The sequence below is a fragment of the Lutra lutra genome, chromosome 7 (assembly GCF_902655055.1).
Source record: "Lutra lutra chromosome 7, mLutLut1.2, whole genome shotgun sequence".
In the NCBI taxonomy this organism is placed as follows: Eukaryota; Metazoa; Chordata; class Mammalia; order Carnivora; family Mustelidae; genus Lutra; species Lutra lutra.
In genome coordinates this window covers 144,240,967-144,262,643 of record NC_062284.1, presented here as the reverse complement: position 1 = coordinate 144,262,643, position 21,677 = coordinate 144,240,967, and the positions used below count along the sequence as shown (strand labels likewise).

Genomic DNA, 21,677 nt, shown 5'->3' with positions numbered 1-21,677 from the left:
TGCCGTGACAGGAAGCTGACCAGGTGACATCCGCAGTAGCGCCCAGAGCTGAAATCCCATCACTGTGTGACTCCAGCTGCCTACGCCTGCCGAGGGAACCAAGTACCCTAGCCCTGCTCTGTGTGCCCCCGACTCCGGTCCTACCTTCTCCATGCATTTACCTTGCCGGCCTGTTTTATTAAAATGGAGTAACAGGCTGGGGTGCCTGGGTGGCTCAGTGGGCTAAGCCTCTGCCTTTGGCTCAGGTCATGTTCTCAGGGTCCTGGGATCGAGTCCCGCATCGGGCTCTCTGCTCAGCTGGGAGCCTGCTTCCCCCTCTCCCTCCGCCTGCCTCAATGCCTACTTGTGACCTCTCTCTGTCAAATAAATAAAATCCTTAAAAAAATAAAAATAAAAATAAAATGGAGTAACAGGCTAGAGTCCCAAGATTAATGCCTGGAACTTCAAAGGCACTTCAGGAAAGTTAGTTCTCCCCTTTGAAACTGGGATTTCTCCTTGTGCATACATAAGGATTTGCTGCTTATCACAGGCTTTGACAATTCTCATCACTCATGAACACTTCGAAGAAACATAAATAAGGAAAAGAGAGAGAATTCTTTCTTCCCTAAATGTCCTGGAGAAGGACAACAGCAGAAGCCAAGTTTAGGGCATGGTTTCCTTTCTTTCTTTTTTTTTTTTTTTTAAGATTTTATTTATTTATTTGACAGACAGAGCTCACAAGTAGGCAGAGAGGCAGGCAGAGAGAGAGGAGGAAGCAGGCTCCCTGCTGAGCAGAGAGCCCGATGCGGGACTCGATCCCAGGACCCTGAGATCATGACCCGAGCCGAAGGCAGCGGCTTAACCCACTGAGCCACCCAGGCGGGCGCCCCATGGTTTCCTTTCAATGTAATTTTCCAGAACCAGATCACGCCTTCCCTTCCGTAGCTTCCACTCCCTCCTCCTCCTCAGACACCTCGCACACGCCCGCCCTGGCACTGGCCTGCCAGACCCCGTCCCGTCACTGAACACAAATCACGGTATGTCACTCGCCAGCATGCTTCTGCGGGGCTCTGGCCCGGGAACGAGCAGCCGCCACGCCTGCTCAGAGCTCCTCCCGCGTGCGCGTGCTCAGCAGCAGCCGGGACTCCATGCAGGGAGGCAGCAGTGAAGGACACGGCGCCAGACAGCATCAGAACACAGAACACGGGCAAAAGAGGTGTAGAAGGCGAGGGGCCCTCCCGCAGGTCATTCCAGAATGGTGGTGCCCAGTGACAGAAGGCGTAAGATATGTTCGGGAACTTTCCCAGCAACACCCTGTGGAACTGCTTACTCTTCTCTGAGGGAGCCGGGGCAGCTGAGCTCTCTGGAGCCTTGCTGGGGGGAGGGGGTGCTAGGGGAGGGGGTGCCGCGGTGGGGGAAGGGGGGTGAGCTGACCAGCCCAGCACTGTCAGTTCGGACCTGCTCCAACAAGCTTCTACCGAGATCACGAGTCATTTCTCCCCCGACAGCCTGTCACTTGGAAACTGTTTGCTATGGAAACTGATTCCTCTTCCCTCCGATCATTTTTAAAAGCCAAACTTAATAAGCTGCTGCCACCTCCTCACCAACTCTTCACATTGTTGAGTGGAACCCCAAGTTCAGGCGAGGCCGCTCCCCGCCCCATGAAATACTACAGAGGGCTGTGGCGCTGCGTCGTGCGGGCGAACGGAGCACTGATTTCCTCATTAAGGAGAAGCCATGAATAAACATTAGATAAATTCAGTTTGCACACATTCTAAGACCAGATCTCATTACATCAAAACGCTGACATATTCAAATGACCTATTTTTTTATTAAACCCTCTGTTAACTATGACTAAATATGCATTCCTATTCCTAAGGGCATGCTAACATCTCACATGGAAGAAAAGGCAAGATGTTTCTATTTCTGCAAAAAATGCTTACTGTGAACTCTTAGAAAATAATTTTTTTAAGTTCGCCCTTAAAGGGGCTTGGGGAAGAATTCTAGGACCTACCAGCGTTGTGACACTGGTGAACTAGGACGGCACCGAGGCCGCAAGTCCCCCACGCTGCGGAACCGCGGACCACTGTCTCCCAACAGGGGACGATCAGTGAGCTTCTGCTGCCGGCACAGCACAGAGATGGTTTTAGATGTTCCGATTCAGGCTGCAGAGCAGCTCCCGTTCTTGGTAGGAACTCGTGTGTAGAGTCCCTGTAACTTCCCAGCAATCGTGTCCCCGAGGCCCAGGGAGTGCTGGCGACCTGCCCAAGGTCTCACTGAGCTTAGAACTGTGCTTTAAACCACATCGAGCTGTTGTCTTCCCAAGCACCCAACCCAGGCTGCAACAGTGAACTGCTGAATCCGTAACACGAAACCTTTCGGTAATTTCTTTTTTAAAAATTTTCTTCATTTTATTTGCGAGAGAGCACACACATGTGCTCGGAAGCAGGGAGAGGCAGAGGGACAAGGAATCGGGAGCAGACACCACACTGAGCGGGGAGCCCAATGCGGGGCTCGATCTCACGACTTCGAGACTAGGAGCCGAAAGCAAGAGCTGGCTGCTCAACCAACTGAGCCACCTGGGCATCCTTGTAACACATACGGGATTTCCTTAAACGGCCCTGATGTGTAGCAGCAATTCTTTACCAAATGACAGCTCCGGAGCAAGTACCTCGCCGCGTTTTCACACAGAAGGCAAGAAAGAATGAGAGAACATGAAACTTAGCTTATGCAAAGAAGGGAGATGAACCCCGTGGCCAAAATATTCTATTTGGCGTCTACATGTAATTCAAAGAGTTCATCTCTTACCCAGCCAGAGCTCAGCTGCAGAAAGCAGCCTCAGCATGACAAGAGCAACAGAGAGCTGACCTGTTCGGAATACGACCCCAGGAGACGCTCTGCCCTCTTCCTCCGCACTGTTCCAGCATCGCTGGAGCCACTCACTTGGCCCTGGAGCCGTTGGCCACTTGTCCTGTGCACCTCATCTCCCCCAAATACTCCCAAATTTTAAGGGAATAACTTTTTATAGGCCGCCTCAGTAACAGCCACTCAGACATTTTGGATTTTTTTTTTTTTAAGATTTTATTTATTGGGATGCCTGGGTGGCTCAGTTGGTTAAGTGGCTGCCTTCGGCTCAGGTCATGATCCCAGCGTCCTGGGATCGAGTCCCACATCGGGCTCCTTGCTTGGCAGGGAGCCTGCTTCTCCCTCTGTCTCTGCCTGCCTCTCTGTCTGCCTGTGCTTGCTCTCGCTTCTCTATGACAAATAAATAAATAAAATCTTTAAAAAAAAAAAAAGATTTTATTTGTTTATTTGACAGACAGAGATCACAAGTAGGCAGAGAGGCAGGCAGAGAGAGGGTGGAGGAAGCAGGCTCCCTGCTGAGCAGAGAGCCCGATGTGGGGCTCTGCGGAGCTCGATCCCAGGACCCTGAGATCATGACCTGAGCGGAAGGAAGAGGCTTAATCCACTGAGCCATCCACCCGGGATGGTTTTCTTTCCCCCGACCAGATGTTAAAAAAAAAAAAAAGAAAAAGAAAAAAAGCTTTTCTGGGCACCTGAAATGTACCAGGAGCTACTATAAGCCTAGGAACGCAATAGTGGCCAGTCTGAAAATGGGGACCAGTAAAACTGGCCCACACAGGAATGTGGAGCGGCAGGCCTCACCTCGCAAGTGCAGGAGTACAAGCCCATTCCGCCTTTACACAGGGCAATCCAACAACACGCAGTAAGCCTTCCTTCCTTTAACCACAAATTCAGCTCCCAGGAATGCCTCCTTAGAACTTAATTTTCAAGTTGTAATCTGTAACAGCCCCAAAGTGGCCCAACACAAATGTTCAGGAACAGGAAGCGAGCTACGTAACTCAGCGGCCTCTCCGTGCGACGCCACTCCTGGCATATTTGCACTGAGACAAATATGGACAAACCTTGAAAAATAATCTTGAAAGAAGACAAATATAAAAGAAGCATATGCTAAATAATTCTATTTATATCAAGTTCAAAAATAAGGAAAACGATCTGTGATGTCAGAAGTGAGGACTGTGGATACTCTTGAAGAGTGTGGGGAAAAGGCCATGGGGAAGTTCTGGGTGCCAGGAATGCTTTCCTTAATCTGGGGTTGATTCTACTCTGTCAACAATTAATAGAGCTTTATACTTAAACACATTTCTGTCTGTATGCTATTCTTAAAAAGAAATTTTAATGAGCAAGCACATGTACAAAGGCAGCCAACTGAACTTGGTTTATAATGAAACATTATTAACATCTTGTGTGCTCCAAAAAGGAAACAGGTAAATACATCATGTAGCCATCTAAAATGAAGATACTTACTAGCAAAGAAGGATGTTACATGCTATATTAAGTGGAAAAATGAAACAATAGAAAACAGGATTCTGAAGACAAAGAATTGCAAAGAAATCTTAAAATCATATTCACACTGTAATCGTATTGTTAGTATTAGTGTATTGTTTTGAATACTGTAGAATATTGTAGAAGCAAGCAAAAAAGCAAAGTATGAAAGTCATTAGAAGCTGAGACTCTGCACATGAATAAATGGAAAAAAAAAAAAGGAATAAATGTAAAATTGTTCATCTTCAATTTGATTAGGAAAGACCAATATGAACTCCTGTGTTTTAAGTGTCCAGGAAGAAGGTATAGAAGCAATGACCCAACAGCAATAGGAACTCCTAACACCTAGACTATGCCTCAAATGATATTTGGCACTTCAAAGTCACCAAGGCTCCTGGAACTTGATACCATATATGGGGCAAAAAGTGAACAAGATACATTTGGAACATCTTTTTGTACCTCTGAGCAAGAAAGCTATCAAAGACTCAAGGGGCAAAGCAGAGGGGCTACCATAAGGCAATGATGGGATGATGTAATACTAAAATGAGGAGCGCCTGGCTGGCTGAGTCAGTAGGGCACACAACTCTTGACCTCGGGGCTGCAAGTTCAAGCCTCATGCTGCGAGATTACTTGGGGGAAAAAAGAATAAACATCAAAATAATAACTACAGAATTTTCTCAGAATAAAGAATCTGAGCTCATACTGGTATCAAGAAATGGAGAAAAGGAAGCTCTTCTTTACAGTACAGTAACACCTAGTAAGTGTAGGAAGAAAGAGTAACAGAGTTTTAAAATCACCATTTACAACCATCACAGTAACACAATAATAACTGATTCAGCCAAAGTCATCAATGAATGCTAAAACTGAAGATTTCTTAAGCAACAGGCTACTTACAAAGTCTCAAAGTGTTCCCTCACAAATTACATCTCAATTATGAAGAGAAAAATGGAGCCTTCCAATAGAGTAATTTAGTAAATACAACTTTAATCAAGGTTAACATGAATTTGCCCACTAATAATGGGGCAAATCAGCATTGAGTGCCTCTTGACATGCTGCCCTGGGACGGACACATCAATTCCGTGTATTCCGCCAGAAGGCAGACCATGAATCCAATCATGAAAAAAAAAAATCAGACAAACGCAACTTGAAAGGTATTTTACAAAATAACTGGTCTGAAGTCTGAAATATGTCTAGATAATGGAAACAAAGAAAAGGCTAAGGAACAGTTCTACACGGAACAAGACTGAAGAGCTTGCCATGCATGAACTTGGACAGGACCCAAACCGGGGAAAATGGCTTGTACAGGACAGCATTAGGGTAACTGGTGACTGTTGATTAGATGAGTGGAATGTATCAATGTTGTATTTCTGATTTTTTTTTAAAGATTTTTTATTTATTTATTTGACAGAGAGAGATCACAAGCAGGCAGAGAGGCAGGCAGAGAGAGAGGAGGAAACAGGCTCCCCGCTGAGCAGAGAGCCCGATGCGGGATTCGATCCCAGGACTCCGAGATCATGACCCGAGCCGAAGGCAGCAGCTTAACCCACTGAGCCACCCAGGCGCCCCTGTATTTCTGATTTTGATAAATGTACTGTGGTTGTGTAAGTGAAAATTCTTCTCAGGAAACAGGAACTGAATTTTATATGCATAAATGGGCATGCCATCTACAAACTAGTCTCAAATGATACATATTATACACGCACACGCACACACACACACACGGGGTGGGGAAGGGAGCATACAAATGGTAAAACAAATAGGCAAATGTGCAACAATTAGTCTGGATGACAGGTGTAAAAGGAGTTCTTTGTACTATGCTTGTCACTTTTCTGTAAGTGTGAAATTACAGCAAAGTAATTTTTACAAAAGAGAGACCTAAGAGGCATGTACACTAAAAGCAGTGTGTGGTCCTTATTTGGAAATATACGTGAGCGAGCCAACTACACAACATTTATTTGTGGTCGTGATTACTTGAATCTACACACTGCAGACTGTACAGACAAACGGTACAGAACACACACACACAGTACATCTGAAACTGCTAAAATTCAAACGAGCTCTGTGGACAGCCAAGGTCAACGTACCAGCTCTGACAATGTACTATGGTCATGCACAACAGTACCACCGGGAAACCAGGTAAAGGGTACATGAGACCTCCATGTGCATTTTGAAACTTCCTATAAATCTATAATGATTTCAAATTAAAATGTTAAAAATAAGTAATAAAAAGATCTTATGAATCAAGAAACTATAAAGAATAGTTATGAATCTGTCAAAGAACAGACAACGTTCAAATGTAAGTATTTTATGTGTGAAAATGTAGTTTTATTTCTCAGAAGAATCCATGTATTATAGAAAAAATACAGACAATACACTGTTTGGCATCTGCCTTAAAAATAATGCAGTCAGGGTGACAGAATCCACCGCAGGAGATTGGCCACATGCTGATAGGCAACAAGGCTGGGAGACAGGTGTATAGAATTCCATGACACTATCCTCTCAACTCTTCTATAAGCTGGAAATTTTCCATAATTAAAAAGTATGATTCCTTTTAGAATATACATTTAATTATGTGTATATATTTGCAAAGAAAATTATTGAAAAGACAGTCATCAAACTACTAAATGTGGTTATTAAAGAGCTGGGGGCAGTAATTAGGCGATCATTTTTTTGCCTATCTTAATTTCTAACTCTTCATCAATAATTATATATTATTTGTGTAATCTCTTTTTTTTAAAGATTTACTTATTTATTTATTTGACAGACAAAGATCACAAGTAGGCAGAGAGGCAGGCAGAGAGAGGGGGGAAGCAGGCTCCCCACTGAGTAGAGAGTCCAATGTGGGGCTCGATCCCAGGACCCCGAGATCATGACCTGAGCTGAAGACAGAGGCTTAACCCACTGAGCACCCCTATTTGTGTAATTTCTTAAAAAGAAAAAAAAAAAAAAAACACAGGCCAAAAAACCACTAAAACTGTTTTGAAATTATTCTAAGTAGCTTAAAAAGCATGTCATGGCCTAGCATAAAGTCACAGAAAAATCTGTGCCTTATAAACAGTAAAATTCACCATAAAAGAAATCTTACTGTTATATCAAGTAAATGCATGAACAGGATGATATATCACCAGGATATATTTGAACTAGCCAAATCATGAGTTTCACGCCAATGAGGACCGCTGGAGTCTGTTATTAATGTTTCTGTGGCACCAGTGATGTCACTCAATGAGATGAGAAAGGACAGGAAAATTCTTTAAAGGAGCCAACCATTCAGAGAACAAATAAGCAAGCCATGGCTGGTTCTGTTGTTCCACTCTTCAAACAGCACTACAGCATTACAAGGGCTCACTGTGTGTTCCTAATTTGCTACAGTGGCAAATAAAGATAATTTGTCCCAGTCCTCTTTGCGAAATCCATCTCTTCCAAGTTTATCACCTAATTTTTCTTCTAATGTAGATTTCCAAATTGAATCCCCATCTTTTTCTCACAAGAATTGAACTTGAGAATTCACAATTCACCATCAATCCCATGCTCTTCTAGAGATTCCAGGAAAACTCAATCCTAAATTATCCTCAATCCAGAAGAAAGAGCTAAAAAAGTAACACGGTGAAATTTGTTTTTCTGAATTCAGAATATTTAGCATTTAAAAATGTTTTTAGCATTTAAAAGGAAAATATTTAATATTTAACATTCTAAAATATTTTAGCATTTAAAAGTTAAAACCTCTGAGGCCTGAATTAAAACTGTTAGGCTCAATAGGGACAGTATTGTATTCATAGTGTCAATGGGGACAGTGCTGTATTTTAAATGTAGGTTAGCAGGCCAACCAGCTTGGAACTGATTAAGAAGCTCCACACCCAGGGCTGAAATCGACCCTAACCCAAAAGTTAACACTTGGCAAGGACTGCACTTCCGCTTCACTCCTTATCATTCACTACCTCACGTAATCAAGTACATAATTAAAAATGTACAACTAGCAGCTTAAAAAAAGTTAAATATAAAGCTATTCACAAAGAAATGGATTGAAGAAGCAACATTTCCTAGTGTGAATAATTTTCTAACATCCCTACGTACGCCCGTCTCATACGAGGTAGGTAACCCAAGTCTCATTTCCTTGGAATTGGAAGACAAACAGAGCTAAAAGTGGAGCTTTTTAAAAAGCCACATTTGCTCTCAAGATGCTGCAACTTAAGACCAAAGATGCAAGGTGCCTAAAATCATACAATCAATTCACACAGCAGCTAAACTTGGAGCTCTGGTCCTATTCCCCAGGAAACTCGGGAAAGCGCAGAGTAACCCAGCCCAAAGCCCTCACTCTGTCTCCCATGCTTCTTCCTGTGGCATTCTTGCCTGTAAGTAGCTGTCAGAACCCGAAAATCTAGTATTTATAACAGAGAAATGCAAAGACTCTGCAAAACTCATTCAGCTTAGCATAAACCCAGTGACGCTGATTCAGCCGGCACGAAGCTCACAGTAAGTCCGAACGGCCGGCTGCCGGCCTTCTCTTGGCTGAGAAGGGGTAGCTCGCTTCTTGATGAATTCAGAGTTTTCAGGCTGGCTGTGTCCTGAAAGCTAAGGCCAAAACCCACTCCCACAGCTCATTCCAAACCTCCTGACTGCTTTCCGGAAAGTGTGCCCTCTGCGGCAGAGCCAAATGCCCACGAACAAAGTGCTGGCTGGCAGAGACGCAGCGAATACAAACAGGACGGCAGGAAGGCGCAGCAGCGTGAAGCGAGGCTGCACAGATGCTGGAAGCTAGAAGTGCCCGCCAGCGGCTCGACCCGATGATGCGTGAGATCCTGACAAAGGCTGAGCCTCCAAATACCAGCCGGTCCCACAAGCAGCACCCGTGGCTGCAAAGTAAAAGACGGTCTCCAGGGTGGAACAGAAAGATCTCGGACTCTCCTCCATGCAGACTACACTGACTAAATTTGTGTTTAAATCTGAAGAGACACAGGACAGCATAACACTTCCAAATGTCTGACTGTCTACAGCAGGTCCCAGTACTACACTGTTCTCGGAAGTCCTCGGGCCTCAAGCCACCTACATGAAGGTCCGGCAGCGAGAAACCCCCCGCACACTCAAGGACGCAGAGGAGGAGGAGCACCGCAAAGCACAGAGAGGAGCCGCGCCGGCCCGGGGGGGGGGGGGGGGGGGGGGGGTGCTGGTGGTATTCAAGCCCAAAGAGCTCAGTTATTTAACATTTTTAAAGGACCCGAATTATTTCTCTGTGTGAACTCACATGCCCATCCCATCCTCCACACAGGTCCTAACCCAAGGTTAGGTTGCTGGTTTTCGGCAAAAACACTGAGTAGTATAGCCTGTCAGAAGTGTAAAGTAAAACTTTGCAGAGAAAGTCTGGTTGAAAACCTACTTTACACTTCGAGGGGCGTTCAGAGCACAGACTAAGGAGCCCTGGGTCTTAGACATTCCCAGCCCTGTGAGTTTAGACAAGTAATTTGCCTTTCCACACTACTGCTTCCACAAAATGGGAAAGTAAGGACAATGCAGTAGTTCTCCCACATGAGGTGTCCGAGCACTAGGAGTGACAGGATTAAGCGGTTAGAGGGGCCTGACACAAACTACTTAGGTAAGCACACGCTATTGTCAGCTATTATCATCCTTAAGTAAATGACATCAATTTACACTTGCTAAATGCATTCAAACCAGGGTACACTGATTTAGCACGGAAAAATGCATGGGATTCCTCAGAGGCATTTTATCTTATTTTATTTTAAAGATTTTATTTATTTATTTATTTGACAGAGATCACAAGTAGGCAGAGGCAGGCAGAGAGAGAGGGGGAAGCAGGCTCCCTGACACGATGCGATGCAGGCTCGATCCCAGGACCCTGAGATCATGACCTGAGCCGAAGGCAGAGGCTTTAACCCCCTCTCTCTCTGCCTGCCTCCCTGCCTACCTGTGATCTCTGTCAAATAAATAAATAAAATCTTTAAAAAAAAAATCTTTAAAAAAAAGAATACAACGAGGGAAATCCAGCAATATGGGTATTACCATCATTTGTTCTGTGACCAGATAACCAGCACACAGTCACGCGCACTCTGGGAGGATTTCCACGAAAGGCCGTGTGTGCTGGGAGCCTGACAGCTCCCCTGCGTGCTCCCCAGCTGTGGAGCCTTGGCAGGGCCCTCCCTTCCCAGAGCCTCCCCTCTCCTCTCAGTGGGAACCACCACCACCTATCTGACAAAGAGGGTGAGGGTGACACATGTGCGAAAGCACCTGGTTACGTGCACCACAGAGTAGGTGCTCAATGAACGGCAGCCGTGACAACACAGTACTCAGTGACCGTGACGGTACCCTACACAGCAGGCAGCGTGTGCTCGGGGTGTTCGCTGTAAGGAGAGTCTTGAATCAGATCCCATAAAGCAGAGGCTCTCAAACTGCAGCACGGCAGAGCTCCCGCTAGTCAGACTCCGGGGCCGGACCCAGCGTTCCTGAGTCAGCGCCCCCCCCGCCCAGTCTGCATCTCCCCGCGGAGAAGAGGAGCTGCGGCGGCCGGCGGCAGGCCTCGGGTAAGAGAACCACTGCTCAAAGTGCAGAGAGAAGGCAGAGGAGCCTGGCGGTTTCGGTGCATGTGAGAAGCGCCTAGGCCATGGTATAGTCAAGCAAAAAGGTAGGAAATGGCCCTTGAAAGGAAGCCAAACCAGAGAAAGAGACACAAGAAGTGCGCAGGGACATCAAGGGGTCAGCCTGGCCACTGAGTGTCTGTGTGGGAGAAACTCCTCACAAGAGCCCACAGGTTTTTTTTTTTTAAGATTTATTTGAGAGACACCGAGAGCACAAGAGGGAGGGGGAGAAGGAGAGAGAATCGCAGGCGCCTCTGCACTGAGCGCGGAGCGCGACACACGGCTCCTCTCAGGACCCTAAGGTCACGACCGGAGCCAAACCAAGGGCCGGACACTTAACCGACGGCACCACGCAGGCACTCCAAGACCGGCCGGATTCTGAGGAAGGCATTCGTGGGCTAACTTTCTTACCAGGCTCTGCTTGGAGTCAGTGGTTTGGGTCGAGTGAGCCATCGCAACTCTTGGCAAAGGCAACCACACGTGAAAACGGCACCGGCAAGCAGGGACGCGAGACAGCAGGCGGGGCCGGGCTGAAGGACGTGGAACTGGGACGCAGAGAACAGAAGTGCAGGCCCATCACCCACTGCAGAGCCGGCGACCCCAGGGCGCGCTTTCTCACGGGAGCCGAGCCCTTCAGAACCCTCACCCCGCGAGAAGGCGGCCCACGAAAGGGGTCGACCAGGCATGCGGAACAGATGCAAGAAGTATGCCCGCCGGAGGCCACTCTTTATTACTCTGGTGTCACCAGGCATTCAGCAAGGGAGCGAAGAGATCTCAAACATGATTCAATGCGAGAGAAAATCTTATATTGCAAAATTATTAAATGAGCTCCCTAGGGGCGCCTGGGTGGCTCAGAGGGTTAAAGCCTCTGCCTTCGGCTCAGGTCATGACCTTGGGGTCCGGGGATCGAGCCCTGCATCGGGCTCTCTGCTCGGCGGGGAGCCTGCTTCCTCCTCTCTCCCTCTGCCTGCCTCTCTGCCTACTAGTGATCTCTGTCTGTCAAATAAATAAAATCGTTTTAAAAAAATGAGCTCCCTGAGCACAGTGCACGTTAATTATCACTGCATCTATTATTACTACCTGATGAATTTCCATTTACCAGCTGAGAAGTCTACAAAACTTGTTTCAAAACAATGCTCACTGAATAGCCTATATCCCAGTCACTACTTTTAGGCCAACAGTGTTAAGATACAGATAGCCATTACTTATAATGGAAAAATACACAAAAGATACACAGGGCATCATGGCCCACTGGTCTATATCACTCAAAGTTCAGCAGAAAACTGCCAACAGATTATTTTCCATAAAGAACAGAAGAGATCAGGAAATCCTAAGATTGTTCCAGGAAAGAAACAAACAAACAAAAAAAGGTGGTTGAAACCCCATCCCACATCTTACACCAGAATAAATTTCGGCAATATCAAAGAGACATCAAATGTCAACAATGAAACCTCAGAAGTATTAAGAGGAAACAAGGAGGATCTCTAAAAATAAAATTAGGGGGGTTAACTGTGACCCAAACCCATAGCCGTAAGAGAACAGACTAATACATTTGTCTATGAAAACAAAAATAATTCTACCTAAGAAAAACCACCATGAGCAAAATCAGAACACAACTGACAAATGGAACCAAATGCTTCCACTCCAATCACAAACTATGGACTAATTTACATAAAAGGACCAAAATCCTAGTTGAAAAATAGATTCAGGTCATGGACAACTCACAGAAAAGCAAATGCATACACCTGAAACTATTGTAGCATCATAGGTAAACTATACTTCAATTTAAAAAGATACAAGTTAGGGATGCCTGGGTGGCTCAGTCCGTTAAGTGGCTGCCTTTGGCTCGGGATCCCAGGGTCCTGGGATCGAGTCCCACATTGGGCTCCTTGCTCAGCGGGAAGCCTGCTTCTCTCTCTCCCTCTGACCCTGCTCATGTGTGCAGTCTCTCTCCCCCCACCCATCAAATAAAAAAAAATTTTTTTAAGATTTTATTTATTTGACAGAGATCACAAGTAGGCAGAGAGGCAGGCAGAGAGAGAGAGAGAGGAAGGGAAGCAGGGACCCTGGGATCATCACCTGAGCGGAAGGCAGAGGCTTAATCCACTGAGCCATCCAGGCTCCCCTAAATAAATTAAAAAAAAAAAAAAAAAAAAAAGATACAAGTTAGGCAAGCAGAAAAAAAAATACAAATGTCTCAAGTATATGAGATGATGGTTAATTCCCAGTACAAGAAACATAAAACTCAGTATTATACTTTCTCATCTGTCGGACTGGTAAAGATCAAACAATAGTATGTTGTGCCAGAAGTATTAATCCGTACAACATGTGGAAGCAACGTGACTATGTCTATCAAAATTACAAATGCACATGTCCTTTGACCCAGCAATTCCACTCAGAAATTTACTCCCCACATATACCAGCAACACAGCAAAATGATGTATGTACAAGGTCAGTTACTGCAGTACAGGTTGTAATAGCTAAAGACTGAAAACAACTTCAATGTCCGTCCAAGGGAGAAGTATTGTATGTTCTTACAATGGGGCATTGTGCAGTTATTAACAAAATAAAGATGCTCTTTACACACTGACAGAAAATAATCTTCAAAATAAAACAAGGAGCAAAAACCGTGCAGGTGCTAAAATCTGCATTTTTTTTTCTTTTAAAGGAGAGAGGAATATATCTCTGATACTTTATACAGAACCATAGGCCAGCTCTGGAAATGTACACAAGAACTTCACACTGGTTACTTCTTTTTTTTTTTTTTTTTTTTTAAGATTTTATTTATTTATTTGTCAGAGAGAGAGAGGGAGGGAGAGAGATCGAGCACAGGCAGACAGAATGGCAGGCAGAGGGAGAAGCAGGTTCCCTGACGAGCAAGGAGCCCGATGTGGGACTCAATCCCAGGACGCTGGGATCTTGACCTGAGCCGAAGGCAGCTGCTTAACAACTGAGCCACCCAGGCGTCCCACACACTGGTTACTTCTAAGGAGGGGAAGAGGGTGGCTAAGGGAACAGGCTAAAAGAGACTTCACTGCAGGCCCTTTGAATTTTGAACCATGCAAATATATTACTTATTTTAAAAATAAAACATGCCTCTGAAACTAATAATACACTATATGTTAATTAATTGAATTTAAATTAAAAAAGGAAACCTCTCCCCCCAAAAATAAAATAAAATATGCCTGGGGGCACCTGGCTGGTTCGGTGGGTATAACATGTGATTCTTGATTTCATGGTTGTGAGTTCAAGCCCCAAAATGGGCATGGAGCCTACTTGAAAAATAAAATAATAAAAAAAAAAATCATAATAAATACACCTATGAGAAGTCATAACACCTACATCCTAAATAAAGATTTTCAAACTGAGTGACTTGAAATAACAAATTTCTTTCACTATCAACTCAGTCAAAATGTACTGAGTTCTACCAAAGGTGCCAAGCACTGTTTCAGGCACTGGGTTTCAGCAATGACGATAGTAAATCCCTCCTCTTTTGGTTTCAGACCGCAGACAGTAAAGAAGTAATCAAACGAGGATCAGAGAGTGGTAAGGACTGGGAAGAACAATCCAGTCAGGAAAGGGAGTCAGAGGCTGAGGGCAGAAGGGTGACTTTGTGCATTTCTGAGCGGTAACGGAAAGCTTCTTTGACAGGGTTGTCTTTGGGCAGAGACGTGAACTGAGGGAGTCAGCTCTGCGGCTGGCCAGGGAAAGGATTCTAGTCAAAGGAAAGTACCAGTGAGGGTCGTGAGGGTCACTGGGCTCCTCTTCACCAAACAGAATGGAGGGAGTAAGGGAGAGTGTGGCAGCAAATCACACTGGGGGCTGGGAGAAGGACCGCACCATAGCCTAATAATGAATTTAGATCTTGTTCTAAGTGACATGAGAAAGCATGAGAAACATGGAAAAACATGATCTGACCGATATTGTTTTAAATGGCATCCTGGCTGCCATCAGAAGAGACTATAAGAGGCAAAGATAGAAGCAGGGAGCCCACTTGGAAACCACTCCAGCAATAATCCAAGTGAGGAATGATGCTTCCTGACACTGGGGAGGTACTAGTGGAAGTGGGAAGTGATGATTCCGGATATATTTTAAGTCAGAGCCAAAAGCCTTTACTGAAGGTGTGGAAGTACACTGGGGGAAAAAAGTCACTGGTGACTCCAATTTAGCCCAAGCAAATTTCTACAGTGACCTCATAGGTTCATTAGAAAAAAAAAAAGTCACACCTCCATACACAGCTCAAATATTGTAAAATGGGTTATAAACACCATCAACAAAAAGCAATGCTTATCTGCATTCCAAATCAGGAAGCTGCAGGAGATTTTAAAGTTGAAAAAGAATCCACACCTGGGTTCATTCTCTAAGTACTTCATGAGCATCTACACTGCAGTGACCTGAGTTAAGCCTGAGCCCTGTAGCAGCCAAGAAAGCGCCGGCAGGAAGATAACAAAATATTAACAGCTACCAGATAGGAGATTTTTCTCCTTCTCAAAATTTTCTAAATATTCTACCATAAACATACCCTACACTTTGAACTGTAGAGGGAAAAAACTTCCCTTTTCAATGCCACCAATGAGACAAATTCCTACATGGCAAACTTATTAGTAATAAAAGTTGTATTATTTTTTAATGTATTTTTAAAATTTTAAGTAGGGGGCGCCTGGGTGGCTCAGTGGGTTAAGCCTCTGCCTTCGGCTCAGGTCATGATCTCAGAGTCCTGGGATCGAGTCCCCCATCGGGCTCTCTGCTTGGCAGGGAGTCCACTTCTTCCTCTCTCTCTCTCTCTCTCTCTGCCTACTTGTGATCTCTATCAAATAAAAAAATAAAAAAATTTATTTAAGTAAGCTCTATAGCCAACATGAGACTTGAACTCACAACCCCAAGATCAAGATCACATGCTCTACTGACCAGCCCAGGTGCCCCTCTGTGAAAACTTTTTTTTTTTTTAAAGATTTATCCATTTCAGAGAGAGAGTGCGTGTGCGCACACACACACACACGTGAGCCAGGGAGAGGCAGAGAGAGGATGCTGGAGCAGACCCCGCTGAGTAAGGAGCCCAGCAGGTGGTGGTGATGACGGCGATGACCTGGGGCTCGATGCGGGGCTTGCTCTCACAACCCTGAGATCACAACCTGAGCCGAAATCAAGAGCCAGCCACTTAGCCAACTGTGCCACCCAGGTGTCCCTAAGAAAACTTTTAAAACTGAACAGATGTCGATTTTCTTCCATCCCTCCACCGGCTGCCAGCACTAAGGTAAGGTACATGTGGGAGAAGAGGGAAAGAGGAAAAAGTCGGGGAGGGACGGGGTACACACAACAGCTTGTTACTGTAGATGTGTTCTCTCACAAAACAGAGGAGAAAGATCAGCAATTGAATCATTTAAAAATATTTAACCAAATACCAACCACTACAAGAGGACATGCTTACCATACTAATCTTCCCACTCTCCATAAACAAACGACAAGCCATTTCCGTATTATCCATTCATTCGCGTATTCACAGAGTGACTGTAAGGGCACCAAAACCAGGAGCCAGACACGGGGAGCTCAGCAATGAACCGGATAAAACCAGCCCTCCTGAGCGGGCAATCTAGTTTAGGTGGTAGGGTGAGGAGGGACATTAAATTTCAAATTCAATTACGTTATTTTTACTAGGATATGTGCTAGAGAGAGGAGCTGGCAGAGGGTAACAGACCTGACCTAGTCCAGGGGTCGCGGGGTAAGAGGCTCAGACAAAGCTGACAGAGAAGCGACGATGAGCGATGTGCGGGAGTAGGGATTAAACGGGTGAAGGGCGGGCAGTGGAGGGACGTTCCACACGACGGAAGCTGCACTTGAGACTCGGCAGGAAGGGAGCGGAAGTCTGGTCAGAGGAGTGCGACGAAGGCACGGCAGAAAGACACAGTGAAGGAAAGCGGGGAGGGAAGGTAAGCAGGGCCAGATCGTGCAGGGCCTGGTGCTAGGCCATGGCAGCCACTTTGCTCTCCACATTGAAAGCAACTCAGATCGCTGAAAGAGTGGAGGCTGAAGGGACCATCAGCTTCACTTTTTAAAGATCACGGAGAGTAAGTTAGAGGGCACAGCAGAGGGGGCCAGTCAGAGACCTGCTGGCTACCAGGGGAGACTGTGAGGGCAGTGAAGATCTACTTCAGAGATAAAATCAACTGGGATTCCTGGGGGACCCCACTGGCTCAGCTGGAAGAGAATGCGACTCTCGATCTCTAGGGTCATGAGTTCGAGCCCCAAGTTGGATGTAGAGATTACTAAAAAAAATAAACTTAAAAAAAAAAAAAATCAACCAAGATCCCTGAAAGAGGGAAAGTAGGTAGGGGAGAGAGGGAGTGAAAGGAAGTGTCACAATAAAATAAATAGAATAAATAAAAAGAAATCACTTAAAAGGACCAAAAAGACACCCTGAAAACAAAAACTACATATGTAAGTTGAAAATAAGGAATGGACGGGGCACCTGGGTGGCTCAGTGGGTTAAAGCCTTTGCCTTCAGCTCGGGTCATGATCTCAGGGTTCTGGGATAGAGCCCACATCCAGCTCTCTGCTCAGCAGGGAGCCTACTTCCTCCTCTCTCTCTGCCTGCCTCTCCGCCTCCTTGTAATCTCTGTCTGCCAAATAAATAAATAAAATCTTAAAAAAAAAAAAAAGAAAAGAAGGAATAGAAAGACATTCCATGCAAATACTAGCAAAAATAAACTGATTTCCCATCCTCAAAACAGAATTTTGAGGAAATTAGACATAATCAAGAGTTCAGGGCGCCTGGGTGGCTCAGTGGGTTAAGCCGCTGCCTTCGGCTCAGGTCATGATCTCAGGGTCCTGGGATCGAGTCCCACATCGGGCTCTCTGCTTGGCGGGGAGCCTGCTTCCCTCTCTCTCTCTCTCTCTCCGCCTGCCTGCCTCTCTACTTGTGATCTCTCTCTGTCAAATAAATAATAAATAAAATCTTTAAAAAAAAAAAAAAAGAGTTCATATGCCAACACAAAAAACAATCTACAAAGATTCACAATTCTGGGGGCGCCTGGGTAGCTCAGTGGGTTAAGCCGCTGCCTTCGGCTCAGGTCATGATCTCAGGGTCCTGGGATCGAGTCCCGCATCAGGCTCTCTGCTCGGCGGGGAGCCTGCTTCCCTCTCTCTCTCTCTCTCTCTGCCTGCCTCTCTGTCTACTTGTGATCTCTCTCTGTCAAATAAATAAATAAAATCTTTAAAAAAAAAAAAAAAAGACCCACATAGGGCTCTCTGCTCAGCGAGGAACCTTCTCCCCCACCCCAACTACTTGTGATCTTTCTCTCTCTCTGTCAAATAAATAAATAAAATCTTAAAAAAAAAAAAAACCACACACACTTTTTTTTTAAAAAACATTTTTTAATTTTATTTATTTATTTGACAGACACAGATCGTAGGCAGACAGGCGGGCAGAGAGAGAGGAGGAAGGCTCTCTGCTGATCAGATAGCCTGATGTGGGACCCAATCCCAGGACCCTGAGACCATGACCTGAGCTGAAGGCAGAGGCTTTAACCCACTGAGCCACTCAGGCGTCCCAAAAAACTTTTTTTTTTTTTTTTAAGAGAAAGAAGGAGAGTGCATGTGCACACATGGTCAGGATTCGAGGGACGGGCAGAAGGAGAGAATCTTCAAGAAGACTCCCCATTGGGGCGCCTGGGTGGCTCAGTGGGTTAAAGCCTCTGCCTTCGGCTCAGGTCATGATCCCAGGGTCCTGGGATTGAGCCCCTCGTCGGGCTCTCTGCTCTGCAGGGAGCCTGCTTCCTCCTCTCTCTCTCTGCCTGCCTCTCTGCCTACTTGTGATCTCTGTCAAATAAGTAAATAAAAAATCTTAAAAAAAAAAAAAAAAAGAAGACTCCCCATTGAGCATGGAGCCTGATGCAGCTCGGCCCCATGACCCTGAGACAAAACCAAGAGTCAGACGCTTAACTGACCAAGCCACCAGGCACCCTGAGAATATATTCTTCTAAAAAGACACGGAAGGGGCGCCTGGGTGGCTCAGTGGGTTAAGCCGCTGCCTTCGGCTCAGGTCATGGTCTCAGGGTCCTGGGATCGAGCCCCGCATCGGGCTCTCTGCTCAGCAGGGAGCCTGCTTCCTCCTCTCTCTCTGCCTGCCTCTCTGCCTGCTTGTGATCTCTCTCTGTCAAATTAAAAAAAAAAAAAAAAAAAAGTAAATCTTTCCCTCTTCTTTAAATCTTGGATAATGACAACTAGTTAACACCTAAATAATAAAATCATGGCTCTAATTAATCCATAAAAATTTATAAATTTAACTACAAAAAATACTGAAAATTATCCCAGGCAAAAACACATACACACACCCCTAAGCAAAGTCACAAGACAGATGACAAATGAAAAAAAATCTTTTATTCATATTGCAAAGAACTAATCTCCCCAATACATAAAGAGCTCCTTTTTAAAAAAAATCAAAGATATCCAACAATCCAACACAAAAAAATGGGCTAAGGATATGAAACAGTTCATAGAAAAAGAAATATATTCTATTCTTACATATAGAAAGATGCTCAAAGATGTTCTCATCACAAGGGAAAAACAAACAAAAATAACACTAATTTCTCACCTATCAGATCAAGTGCAAGTTTGACAACACGCCCCATTGGTGAGGCTGTGCTGAAACAGGTACTCTCATGTGTGAGTAAGAACAGTACAACCCCTCCCTCTGGAGGACAATTTGATGATATCAAAAATATATGTGCCAAGGACGCCTGGGTGGCTCAGTAGGTTAAGCGTCTGCCTTTGACTCAGGTCATGATCCGGGGTCCTGGAACAGAGTCCTGCATTTCGCTCCCTACTCGGTGGGAAGCCTGCTTATCCCTCTGCCTACAGGTCCTCTGGCTTGCACAGGCACACGCTCTCTCTCATGCTCAAATAAATAAATAAAATCTTAAAAAAAAAAACAACTATATATATATATATATATATATATACACACACACACACACCCATATGCACCTGGGTGGCTCAGTGGATTAAAGCTCCGGTCATGATCTCAGGGTCCTGGGATCGAGTCCCGAATCAGGCTCTCTGCTCCGCAGGGAGCCTACTTCCCCCCCCCACCCGCCCCCGTCTCTGCCTGCTTCTCTGCCTACTTGTGATCTCTGTTGAATAAATAGATAAAATCTTAAAATATATATACATATATATATATATACACACATGCATTAACCTGTAACCCAGCAGTAACCTCTTGTGAAAATACATTCTGTAAATATACCTGCCTCCACGAAAAATAATATACATACGAAGGTATTTACTGCAGCATTATTTGTTTTTTTTTTTTAAAGATTTTATTTATTTATTTGACAGAGAGAAATCACAAGTAAGCAGAGAGGCAGGCAGAGAGAGAGGAGGAAGCAGGCTCCCTGCTGAGCAGAGAGCCCGACATGGGGCTTGAACCCAGGACCTGGGATCATGACCTGAGCCGAAGGCAGCGGCCCAACCCACTGAGCCACCCAGGCGCCCCTGCAGCATTATTTGTAATAAAAAGAGATTAACAATTAAGAATCATCTGGTTAGGGGCACCTGGGTGGCTCAGTGGGTTAAGCCTCTGCCTTCGGCTCAGGTCATGATCTCAGGGTCCTGGGATGGAGCCCCGCATCGGGCTCTCTGCTCAGCAGGGAGCCTGCTTCCTCCTCTCTCTCTGCCTGCCTCTCTGCCTGCTTGTGATCTCTGTCAAATAAATAAATAAATAAAATCTTAAAAAAAAAAAAAAAAAAAAAGAATGAGATCTTGCCAGGGTGCCTGGGTGGCTCAGTGGGTTAAGCCTCTGCCTTTGGCTCAGGTCATGATCTCAGGGTCCTGGGATGGAGCCCCATATCAGGCTCTCTGCTTGGCGGGGAGGCTGCTTCCCCCTTTCTCTCTGCCTGCCTCTCTGCCTACTTGTGATCTATCTGTCCCCAATAAATAAATAAAATCTTAAAAAAATAAATCATCTGGGGCGCCTGGGTGGCTCAGTGGGTTAAGCCGTTGCCTTCGGCTCAGGTCATGATCTCAGGGTCCTGGGATCGAGTCCCGCATCGGGCTCTCTGCTCAGCAGGGAACCTGCTTCCTTCTCTCTCTCTCTGCCTGCCTCTCTACTTGTGATCTCTCTCTGTCAAATAAATAAATAAAATCTTAAAAATAAATAAATAAATAAATAAATCATCTGGTTAAGGGCACCTGGGTAGCTCAGCCTTCAGCTCAGGTGATGATCCCAAGGTCCTGGGATCCAGCCCTGCATCCGGCTTCCTGCTCAGCAGGAAGCTTGCTTCTCCCTCTCCCACTCCCCGTTTGTGTTCCCTCTCTCACTGCCTCTCTCTGTCACATAAATAAATAAAATCTTAAAAAAAAAAAAAAATCATTTGGTTAAATAAATGTGATACATGTCCACAGCATGGAGTATAAAGCCATTATAAGAAAAAGTGAGGAAGCTCTCAATTTACTAATATGGTAAGATCTCCAACATATAACATTAAGCAGAAAAAAACAAGATGCAAAATATCATACACAGTATGCTCACTCAACTTTTCTGTTCAAATGTCATCTTACTCTTACAGCAACAGAAGGATGAGTCAAAAACAAATGAAATGATTATAAGGAGAAGAAGGGAACTTTGCAGGGAGGACAGGCTAAACCTCTCTGAACAGAACCTTGTTTTATGATCTTGATGTTGGAACCACATAAATGTTTTATATAATCAAAACACAACATCAAATGTATTTTCTAACAGATTTACTGAGGACTAATAGATCTATAATA

At 45.0% G+C, this 21,677-nt stretch overlaps 1 protein-coding gene across 13 annotated transcripts in view; it reads right to left on the bottom strand.

Moving 5' to 3' along the window:
- The window catches only part of WDR20 (WD repeat domain 20), a 64,421-nt gene that overhangs the window by 30,969 nt on the left and 11,775 nt on the right, over positions 1-21,677 (bottom strand). Inside the window, exon 3 of one of the 13 annotated variants that reach the window (XM_047735450.1) lies at positions 6,641-6,841. The exons of the other annotated variants lie outside the window; for them this stretch is intronic. Coding sequence (XP_047591406.1) covers positions 6,818-6,841 — 24 coding nt within the window. The 3' untranslated portion in view covers positions 6,641-6,817. Of the gene's footprint in view, positions 1-6,640; positions 6,842-21,677 lie in introns of those variants that run through there. 13 annotated transcript variants of the gene reach the window in all.